This window comes from Stegostoma tigrinum, chromosome 26 (genome assembly GCF_030684315.1).
Source record: "Stegostoma tigrinum isolate sSteTig4 chromosome 26, sSteTig4.hap1, whole genome shotgun sequence".
NCBI classification, from domain to species: domain Eukaryota; kingdom Metazoa; phylum Chordata; class Chondrichthyes; order Orectolobiformes; family Stegostomatidae; genus Stegostoma; species Stegostoma tigrinum.
The window spans coordinates 37,273,367-37,285,322 of record NC_081379.1 but is presented as its reverse complement, the minus strand read 5'-3'; the positions used below and the strand labels follow the sequence as shown (position 1 = coordinate 37,285,322).

At 41.2% G+C, this 11,956-nt stretch overlaps 1 protein-coding gene across 3 annotated transcripts in view; it reads right to left on the bottom strand.

Annotated features, from left to right (window-relative positions):
- Positions 1 to 1,817: 1,817 nt before the first annotated feature.
- Positions 1,818 to 11,956, bottom strand: part of znrf3 (zinc and ring finger 3) — a 233,834-nt gene continuing 223,695 nt past the window's right edge. For all 3 annotated transcript variants that reach the window (XM_048556634.2, XM_048556635.2, XM_059655099.1), the window contains exon 9: positions 1,818 to 2,292. In XM_048556634.2, the coding sequence (XP_048412591.2) occupies positions 2,237 to 2,292 (56 nt within the window). In that variant the 3' untranslated portion in view covers positions 1,818 to 2,236. The remainder of the gene's footprint in view (positions 2,293 to 11,956) is intronic.

Sequence of the window (11,956 nt, the reverse complement as noted above, 5' to 3'; positions counted from 1 at the left end):
TTTGGGGTTCTGATTTGAAAGGTTGAGGAAAGCTTTGTATTAAGCTGCGTCAGGTTGGCTCTACAGCTCAGTGCAAGTCTTTTTTCAAGTTTATTTATCGTGTGATAATGAATTCTTTGAAACCTCTACCGGCCTTGCAAAGTTCTCAGAATTATGAGCAGAATGTATTGCCAACCTGCACATTCTATGAATCTTCCAATTCAGCCAGCTGTGAGAGCGCTGTCTTAGGTACATGTGCTAACAGATACTGGTCCCAGAATTACCTCAAGGTTGTGGTGAAATCCCACAAGGCAGATGACCTGTCCTGCCTTAGATGTTGAATGCTGTACATCATCTCCTTGCAATGTTAAATTTGTATCACCAAATGCTCTTTCAGCTCAATGGACATTGTGTTGCTTCTTGATAAATGCTCACTATCGTGTTTAATGCTAGATGTACCACAGTAATATGCCGAGGGAGGGAAACAAGAGGGATGCGGCTTCTCTATTTTAGGGCTGTCGTACCTGCACAGAAGTCGCAAATAATTGGTCAGGACTCGCTTTGAAGAAGTCCCCTGCTCTTCTTTGAAAAGTGCCATGAGAGCTTTGGACATTCAACTGAGAAGATGGACTGGTCCAGAAGATAAAGTCTCCGACAGTGCAACGCGGTCTCACTTCTTTATACACACATTAGAGATGAGAGTGCTGTGTGTGATGGAGGATTTGCTGTTCTGCTATCTGTAGCAAAATGGCTAAAAGCATTATCCCTTGACAGAAAGAAAGGCCCGCACTTATGTAGAACCATAGGATAGAATCATACAGCAACTCCCACCATCTCAAGGCATCTTTCTGCACTGTGCAGGAGGGTCAGTTTTGATTTTATGCTCAAATCCTGGGGTTGGATTTGCAGTCACAATTTTCTATTGCAGTGGAAGATGTGCTAACACCTGAACCAGAGCCGGCAGTTAAAACATCAACAATTCAGCAACTGAATTGCAGACAGAGAGTCTTGTACCTCTCTCTATCCACTGAACTTGGAAATAAAGAGTATCAAAAGAACCAAGTAATACCTATTTTGTATGAAGTCACAAGAAAGCCTCAGGCAAGCTTTTACTTGATAAAACTGTATTTTTCACAGATATTTGTACATTTTTTGTTACAAAACTGTATAGTACTAAAATTTAAATCAGTTTTTGGTCAGAGAATATTTAATCTTTGTGTGCAATTATCATGTATTTACAGGTCCCATGTTAGTGATTTTCCAATGATTATTTCATAATGTCATACACTCTCCACATAAGACATGGCTTAAGATAAATATATTAGTAAATAAATATTCTGAGAACATATTTCCATAAATGAAATGTGCCACTATACATATACAGAATATAAACAGACAATTTCTAGCTTTTTAACACGTTAGAAAAAAATGGTAATGATGGAGACAACTCTTGACCATTTTATAATTCTTTACAAGAAATTTCAGACGTATCTTTTAAGTGCTACAAATGTAAAATAGTGCCTTAAGTACCCAACAAAATTATTACTTTGCATGGATCATCAGGCAGTAAAGGCATTATCGTGTACATAAAACTCTACCTTGGTGCCTTTCAAAATGGATGTACAAAACATACACTCAATTGTTGCAGTGTCACTCTACATATCCCATAGCTTCCATGAGTGCCTGTTTTAGTCAATCTGCTTCTCTTCACACAGTACAGAGAAGGACATTCAGTCTCACAGCTGAAACTGGGCTGTTGCTTCCCTCCCCGAACCCTTCTCCCCCCACCTTGCCCAACTCCTTCTTCCCCCTCCCAAACCACCCCCCCAACCCCCATTCTTTAATTTCCCACTCCCTCCAATTTCCCCACTGTCTCTGTTTTCTATTGTCACGTTTCGTATTGCTGACTTACTAAGGCAACCATAACCCTGAGCATGCAGAAGGCTCAAAAAAAATCCCTCAGATTGCGGATCAAAGGTTTTTCTTTTCCCTGACGTTCCTTGACAACAGTAGTATCGTTGCCTTGTGACAAGGGCAGCAGGGTTTTAAATAACAGCAGAACTTTTGTCTCAGAATCACAAGGACAAGAAGCTTGAGCTCAGTTGTGGGAAGATGTTTCAGATTTTGTGTGTTCATCCACATTACCACTTCCATGTGTTTTGTCAAAGCTAAAACAGTCGCACAGGGACTGAGTTTGGAGTCTTATTGATCGCTTCCCGTATCTCCGTACTTATATACACATATTTATTTTAAAACATCAGATGTCCTGCTCACTGGAAGAGTCCTTTTGCAAAATTAGGCATGGTCTAGATCCTAGATAAAAACACAAAAAAAAACACACAATTAAAGTGGAAGAATGCTTAAGCAAACCCCTAAACAAAATGGCTGACTTTTAACAGTTTAATAAGTAAGTTATTTCCTCCGTTTCTACAGCTTGAATACTATACTTATTGTGCATATAATGTAGATTTTCAACTCTGAAAATATTCTGCAATAAAAATATGGCTAGGACAACATGCCAGAAGAGCAGCCCGGCATCATATCATCTATCCAGCAAGCCTGGCTGATCCATGTCTCTGATGGAATGATGACAAAGGTACTACGCATGCAAGTCATCTCGGTGGTTAGATGGGGAAAACATCAGCCCAGCATCGTAATCATCAGCCCTTGCTGAGATCTTTGTGACTCCTACCCCCTCCTAGTCAAACAGCTTGCTGAAAAATGACAGCTTAGATTCACCCTCAAACATCGCAAGGATAGGTTATTGGCACTGGAGCTACAATATTGCAGTGCAGTTGAGAAAGGTACAAAATTACAGAATAACAAATGTAACGAATATTTCTACACAATAAGAGAAATGTGGAACAGTATGGCTCAAGTGCTGTTTATTTAAAGTCAAATGCACCATCTTAATGGACTGTTGCTCTTCCCTGGCTCTATTCATAAGTTAACATTTTTTTCTTGTTAAAATAAAATAAGTACACATTTAGTTTGACTAGCTCATCTTACCAGACTGCTCAAGGGCAGTCTTAGCCTCTGTTCTCAATTACAGACTGCAACCTTCAAAAGCAGAGAGTTCACTAAATACTAATGTTTCACAAATGTGCTACGTGCTGCCACGCAAAATGGAGTGTATGAAAACCCAACATCCTGCAAGTATTTCTGACAATACATTCGCAGTCTATTCACAGAGGGCAGCCCTATTGCCAGCAATTGAGTGTGATCAGCAGATCACAAAGGGCCTTGAGCTGACGCCTGCTGCAATTTTTCAGCTAAAACAGATAATTTGGTTTTCAATTTAACTTTCCTGGCAGCTGCCCATAAACAATAGATGAGTAAAGATAATGATGTAGCATTAAATTAAGTGTGTGCTAATGTCTAGGGCCAAAACCTGAAGATAACTGGCACAACTCTTAAAATTGTTGTGGCAACTTGAAGGGCATCAAAAAACATGTTTGGTGTGACCCTATTCATGCCAATGGATCCTGCACATTGCCACAAATCTCCTTCATCTACACTTAAAAAAAACTTGCATTTATAAAGCCCCCTCTACATCCCAAAGTTCAGCATAGCCAATTAATTACTTCTGAACTGTCTTCATTGTTGTTGTCTAAGCAAACCTGTCAGCCATATGGCTGACAGACAGCAATAAGGTAAGTGCCTGATTCATCTGCCTTTTTATATTGTTGCTACTTTGAGAGATAAATGTTGTCCAGGACACACTGTGGGTGCACTGTGAGATGTTATTTCGATATCACAGTTTTGTACAGTGCCCTGGAGATCGGGAAGGTACAAGAAGCAGCAAGCCTAACTTGTTAAATTCGAGAAGGGTTGGGGGTCACACCTACGCTTTGGGTTTTCTGACTATCACCACAAAAGTTTCTGCTCGTAACAGCATTAGAAATGGCAAGTTCTGTGAAACGATATTTGGCCCAGACATGCACATTCCTGCTGGCAAGGGTGCTTAGATCTCTTAAAGGAGTGGATACCATTTCAATAGCTGAGAGAATACCAAAAGTAGATTGAAAACTACTTCCTCAGCTTTGAAAGCATTAGGGTAAGAGTGGGTTTTGTTAAACAGGTTCAGAACTGCTGTTCAGCCGACTTTCATTGCTGAGAATTTAGTACAAACACCTTATCCACTTGTAAAGGGACACACATGATGCCATACATGACTGAGGAGTGACCTCTCTGTTGACTTAGATTCGAACTAATCATCTTTAACTCAGCAAACAAGGTGGTGATCACTTGGCTGAGGTGATTTGCATTAACTACTGGACAGAAATAGGAAACTAATCCCAAACTGGCCACAGTCCCTATTTAAACGGAAATGACATTCCCCCTAAACCTCCACAGTGATAAGTTCAAGTCCATAATGGAAACAAGACATCCTCATGGCAGGGAAGAAAGATAAAGTGGAAAAGAAAATCATTTTGGTTGTTTAGCCTGATGGAAAACATGCATATCTGCTTGCATATCGGTGCATGCATGTATAGGCCCTGATACGCTGTTTAAGGTCCCAAATGAAGACTGATTAGTTGAAAAGGTACCAAAAGGGCAGCTGATACCTGTAGAACTGGTACAAAGCAAACATTTTGGAAAAACAGGGAATGATAATGAAAGGCATGTCCAATATGCTGGATAGTAAGGGCAATGTCTGGAGGAGAAAGCAATTTCAAGCAGAAACTCTGATTAGTTCAGCTGAAAGGACTTTATTTCCTTGCTAGTTTTTTAAAAATCAATTTTGTCTATCTCCCGTCCTCTCGGCTATCATTGGTCATTCCGGTGAGGCTGCACAGAACTTGGTCATACACTGGCGCTTCAGTATTTATTGCCTGACAAGTGACTATGACTGTCAGATCTTTATTCAGTTACAGAGGTATCAAAGTTGAACTTGATCCTTGACCCAAGAGCTCCTGTAGAAGCGTTAGTTGGAAAGTAGTCAAGAACAAGAATCTTATTCAATTTTCTTTCCTTTAGCTCAGGGATCCCAAGGCCACTTTTAGTGACTAACCTGGCAGATATCTGTTGTCTTTAACCAGATCAGAGCTTGAACTTGTTATTGCTTTCAATATGACTCACTGGATTAAATCAATATGCCATCATAAAAGATTAACAGGTCAGGCACATCTTGTTTTGCTCCGCTGGTTACTGCTGGATCTTCAGCATGTTTTGAAAGGATGCACTGAAAATTACTACAAGACGACCTGCTCCAGCCTGGATCCATGTACGCTTATTCTATCACAGATCCTTCTCCACAACTTCTTGTAGTCACCCCTTAATAATGAACCAACAAATTCTTTTTTCAATACCTCCTGAAGAAAATTAAAGAACACTGTTTATGTCTCTCTGTCAAAGTCTCTCTCTTACTCAACCTTCTTGGTATGTATCTGTATTCAGATTGTAATCGCGCGTAAGTCACAGAAATGCTCACGGCTGACTTTCAATGGTCTCGAATACCTGTTCAGGAAGGTATTTCCCAACTGCAGGCTTCTTGAGGCCAGGAAATATTAAATGCTCCAGGTTATCGGGCTAGCCTAGTGACTTAAATGATATGAGCTCAAGTCTAAAAGTGGGCAACGACTCCAATACATTAGGTCACTTGTGGGCATGAGACATAGTGGATAAATCTGAAAACTCAATCTTTCCCTTTAAGGGGTGCTCGATCTACTTTACCTCAAAGTAAATGTGATGCCAACCATAGTCGTGGTCTCTCTGAAAGAGATGACTGGTGGATAACCTGAAGGTCGCGATGCCTCAGGTGAGGAGTGAAGTCAAGAAGGAAACTCCTTCATTGTAATCTCAGCTGGTGCAGAGATTGAACCCAAGCTGTTAGTGTCACTCTGCATTGTGAATCAGCTGTCCAGCCAACTCAGCCGAACAACTCCCCCTACAACACCATTCAAATGGCAATACTCTCAGTATAACTAAGACTGGGCAATAAACGCTGCTCAACCAATCTTCAAATCCCAGGAACAAATAGAGAAAGAAAATTATGAACTTTGGACAAATGAAAGGTATTAATTAAATATTCATGTTAAATACAGCTGCAGTTAAAACATAAAATCATGGTTTCACATTGCAGCTTTGGTGCAAACCAGCAGAATGTGTTGAAAATAAGGACGTTTTAGCTTCTATTGATGTTAGGCTTCAGCATCATCTTATCTGGTTAAAAAGCAACATCGCTTAGGCTCTCAAGTTTTCTTTCAGTTTCTGCCAAGCCTTAAATCTAACCCTGGTTGCTGAGGAGGTTCACAGAAAGTATACTCTGGATCTGCTTTATACCAAAAGCTGTAATGTGTCTAGACAGCAGTAAATTAAAAACTGAAGTTTCAAGTTAGTTACTTATGACGACTTAAAAATAGCAGGTGCTGGCATCTTAATAGATGTTGCAAATATTCTTGGTTAAATCACTGATATTATTCTAGCTTCTGTTACTCTTTGAACTGATCTTTTATGCTGTTTGAGGCCAAAGGAGATCTTCTGGTTTAAATGTTCCAAAGCATTGTGCAGCCAATGGATCATTTTTGAAGCATAGTCACTGTAACATAGGGAACAAATAAACTTTGCTTCTGACTGTATTTCATCACCGCTCCCCAGAACTTGGGAATCATAAAGTAATATTTTATTTAGTAAATCAATTTTATTTGTTTTGCTTATTTTAAATGCATAATGCATTTGTTTCCAATGATACTACTCCAGTGGATGGTGCAGTCAAGGTCTGGAGGACAATTCCCTTCACCTACACTTTAAATCACACTGCCCTTTGGTCACCAGGCTGAGACCAGACACTTTCTTTATTCATAGTTATCGTTTAACGAACATCCTTATAAATTCAACAATGCAAAAAGCCTCTCGGGAAGGATTAAGAAGTAGAGATTCCACTGAGATAACCTTCGCCAAATGCCTATTTTCAGAAACGATTTTCTCAAGCTAAAATTCAATTTGCCTGTCATAATGATTTGAATCTCATTCACAAGATTGGAGATGAGGAATCTTGAGTGGGTTCTTAAATAAAAAGCTTCCTTGTTTCCAGCAGTGGTTAGGATCGGGTGCTCATTGTTTAAGGAGTTGAAAGAATATCAGTTCTCATGTTTGCTATCCCTGTGGGCCTTGGTAGAAGTGTTCACCTTCCTGCCATTTCTTTGCGGCATAGGAGCCTGCCAAACTCACTGTCCTGCATCACACTTGAAAAACATTCATTTTGATGAAGAACTCAACTGCTGTCACCTCCCGTGAAACCATCGCAGCAAGGTATGCCATCAAGGTTTAAGAGATAACTGATTCTAATTCTGTTGTATGTTTCATATTGATGTCCTGGTCACAAGGTTATAAAGAATAAATTCAAATTTAACAAGAAAAGATCCCAATTTTAATGCTTTACATAGAAAGCTGGTGTAGGAGAAGGCCCTTTGAGTCTAATCTGCCATTCAATATGATCACGGTTGATCATCCAACTCCCCATTTCCACTTTCTCCTCATAGCCTCGATTGCTTTAACCATAAGAACTGTATCCAAGTTCTTCTTGAAAATATTCATGTTCTGGCCTCAAATGCTTTCTGGGGTAGTGACTTCTACAAGCTCATCACTCTCTGGGTGAAGAAGTTTCTCCTCACATCATTCCTCAGTGGCTTAACTTGTGTCCTTAAACGATGACCCCTGCTTCTGGACTCCCGCGTCAAACAGAACATTCTTCCCGTGTTTACCCTAACTAGTCCTGTTAGAATTGTACAGGTTTTTGTGAGATTCCCCCATCATGCACATAATATACTCCTAGCTTATCCAGTCTTTCTTCACGTGTCAGTTCTGTCATCCCAAGAATCAGCCTGGTAAAATCCTATTTGGACTCTTACCACAACCAGAACATCTTTCCTCGGATAAGGAGACCAAATCTTTCCCACGCCAAGCCTTGTGGAAACTTGGCAGGGTATGAGAGGGGCAGATGCAGTTAAAATGAAGGCAGCAGCACCGCCCCCACTAACCTTCTCAATCTCTCTGCCTTCTGCTGTGTCCTGATGTTCCAATTGGGGAATCTGATCCGGTTCAAGTGGGAGCCACACTAACTTTAAGGGAAGGACGTCTGGTTCAGCTCAGCTTGATTTATCAACATTCACCAGGTTCATAAACCTCCTAAAGCCCAGTGTGGACAGTAACTTTCCCGTCTCTGCACTCCCTCTAAAACTGGGGCCAGTGAACCACAATCTCTCTCTTGGCTGGCGCTCTGACTGAAGTCCCTGTTTTGGAAACATTCAGCTTTCAGAGGTGAAAGCAGTTCGAATTGCTAACTCTCAGCTTGGGGGGAGACCAGGCTGAGAATGATTGATGCTCAGCCTTTGAAAAGAATATTACCTCCCTCACAGTGATTTATCTTTTTACACGAAAATGTCATAGCAACACTATTTTTCATTTTAAAAAATACTATGCATTTCAGCTTGGTAGGCAGGGCAAGGGAGGTCGTTGACATGGAAATAAGCATAAGGCTCACAGTGTGCAAGGGGCAATACAGGATCTTTCAAGGCCAAAGACCAATATATCTCCATCTTATTTTACAGGACCCACACTATGTGCCAGAGTTAAGCTACTGAATTACTCATAATTAATTTATAAAGATGGAGATTATTTGCTAAGGAAATTAAATTAACACCAATTAGTTTGCGTACAGAAGAATGAATGACAGGCAGTGTCAGTAAACATTTGTTCAATTGTATGGGTTAGACTCAAATCCAAGACTGAAAATTTAGACAACACTCAACCCATTCCAGCTCCCTATTCAGAAATACAATCACAGATCTATTCACCACTTCCTCCCCTTTTTGCCCATATCCTTGCAGCCACCAGATGGTTCCCGAATGATTCCATGGCATTTGCCTTCTCTAGCCTATCCTAAAGTCAACTCATGCGTTTATCACTGTTTAAAGAATGACTTGTTGACAAACTGTTTCCCCATGCCCTGTAGCCACAATATCCTACCACACCACACCAACCTTTCCAAACGCTCATTGTTCCAATGTGGCTGACACTAAAGAGAGTGCATTTTTTGCACATGTCTCCTTGAGGCTCCTGACAGCCAACCACAGAGGGTTCGAACATGCTAAACCTAACAAAGGAGAGGTAACAACTTTACTCCCTCGGGCACGTGAGTGAATGAGGTGAGTGTTGATGACAATTCAGCTGTTTTTCACAACCATTTTCCAGTGTTCGGCCGGATTTGAAGAATTAAATTTCAAAAGCTGAACTCTTAAAAACTTCAAGCCAGTATGCCAGGCACATAAATACTTCCCACTGTTTGGCAATGCAGAAGAAAATTTAATGGCGTAAGAGGAGAATGTCTGCAAGTTCTAGGAATTGCACACTACAAGCTCATGTCTGTCCATCTCTGAGGGTCCAAGTAGACAGGGTCTCCTATACTCTTAGCACTTTAATAGAACCTGACTATTCTCAGTTAATGAATCTCAATGAGTCAATCAGTTTCTGTACCTCTAGACTGAAGGTGGAAATGTGATCTTGAATTCCAAATCCTACTGCTACATTATCTGAAATGTGGTACGTGGATTAGATGAGTATTTTGTTGGACAGTGTTAGTGTCTCTATCTTTGGATCAAAAGGTCTGGGTTCCAGCCCCACCTGCCTTGGAGTGTGTCATAGCAAGAATTTGGCAAGTGCAGGGTTGGGTTCAACTAGGATGCTCTTAGCAGTGGGTTCACTTGCCAACACTGACAGCTGAGGTGTGAAGAATGATCCTTTTGGCAAAGCAAAACAGGCCCAACAAATTACTACACCAAGAAAACCATCAATGCCTTCAGGTGGTGAGAGGTTTGAGGAACATGGAACATTAAATGCAAAGCTCCAACTTCCTCCAAAGCTTGAAGAGGACGGGACAAGGCACAGACACAAGCTAAAGACTGACTGTGTTCTTGCACCTTTCCTGTGATGTTCTGGACAGTGCTATCAAGTATTAGTGAATGCAAAGAGTTTTTTTAAAACCATGTTATGCCACTGTTGGCCTGAATAACAATTTAGGGAAGTAGCAAAGTTGACCAATGGCCTTGATGAGCTAAAATAGACCCATGAACGCTGTATTTAACTGAAAATCTGCTCTGAATATTAACTCATGATAGTGTGAGATTGAGCAGTCATGTGGCCTTTTGTAACTTGAGTTTAGACAAAGTAGATAAATGTTGCTCTTGGAAACATCATGCAACACCCCACCCCCGCCATGTTCTACATAATTAAAATGGAACTGTTGTTTCATTTTGCTGTTGACAAATTGAATGCAATTCAATTCTACAGTGCAAACAGAAGAAAAGGGAAAATTAAGATTTATGGTCAACAACGGATCTCATTATAAGGGCAGCACAGTGTCTCAGTGGTTAGGACTGCTGCCTCACAGTGTCGGGGGCCTGGGTTCAATTCGCCCTCAGGCAACTGTCTGTGTGGAGTTTGCACATTCGCCCACTGTATATGTGGGATTCCTCCGGGTGCTCCAGTTTCCTCTCACAGTCCAAAGATGTCCAGGCTAGGTCAATTGGTCATGGGAAATTGTTCATATGTAGGTTAGGTGGGTTTGGGAAATGAGTCTGCTTGGAATGCTCTGAGGGTTGGTGTGGACTTGTTGGGCTGAAGGGCCTGTTTCCACACTGTAGGGAATCTACGGGAATTATCAGAGATTTGGGAAGTAAGATACATAGATTACATAGGCCATTCAGCCCACATGGTATCTACCAGCATTAACACTCCATTTGAACCTTTGCCTATCTTTCTTCATCTAATCCTGTCAATGTAACCTGCTATCCCCTTCTCTCATTTGTGTTTATATGTCTGTCCCTCGAATGCATCTACCTGACCTTCCAAAGACTCCTTTTGGTAGTAAGTTCACTGTTTCCATTATTGTTTGGGTAGAGAGGTTTCTTCCGAACTTCCTATGCTGAGTCTTGGTGGCTATCAATAAACTCTTGTTCTGCTCTTCCCCACAACTGGAAACATTTTCTCGATGCCAAGTCAATTAAAACATTTCATAATTTTATTAGGAACTCTGCTGACTCACCCCTTCAGTCTCTTCTCCATTTCTGTTGTGCACATTTACCGGGATTTTCATCCTTGAAACCAATAGTATGAGTCGGGAAAATGCCTCGTTTTGCCCGCCCGTGAGAAAGCACCTGAAAAGATGGGGTTTTCTTTGCAGGTGGTTGGAAGTGCATGGCGTTGGCGACTGCAGACTGTGGTGGGGTCAGCCGACCCTGGAATACGTTTCGGGACAGCCCCAGGAGCAGCCGGGTGTCTATTTGGGGTGTTTAAAAAGGTGCACAGAGATGCTTTGGGATTGAAGCCCAGTTATAATGCGAAAAGGACATCAAGGACTCACCCCTGACACTCACCATGCACCTTGTGCCTTTCTATTGGCATAGCTTCTTATAGCCTCCCACATCAAACTATGTCCATAAACAGCTCTTATGCAACTGCATGCACCCCGTCCCCAAGCTATGGCACTTTCTTGCCCATTTACGCACTATACATTGGACAGTACCAATGCACCATACGGTAATAATAGGATGCAATAAAAGAAGCTACAAGTCATTTAATCATTTGTTACTTCCCATTTTGTTTTCTTAAAAAAAACCTTTTGCTACAGATAGGCAAATAAAACTGGAAATTATCCAAACACTTTAAAATGATAACGATAGAAACTGCAAGCAGTTGAGCACATTGTGAAGTTGACAAAAAGGGATCAGGGAACCACAGGTATCAATCAAAGGTTTCCCTGGGGCTGCGCTGCTTCAGCGGTCTAACCACGATGCTCTCCGACAAGAATGCATTATGGGATGTGGGAGTGGTATACTTGGCATGGGGGCTCACAAACCTCCGAGAAGATTCCTGCATCCAGACCATGGTTCTGTTGACAGTCCCTGATGTGTTGAGTGCTTTGGCTCTTTGAAAATTGCAGGGAAGTAGACCCTATCCATCCCCATAGTGGAGCTCA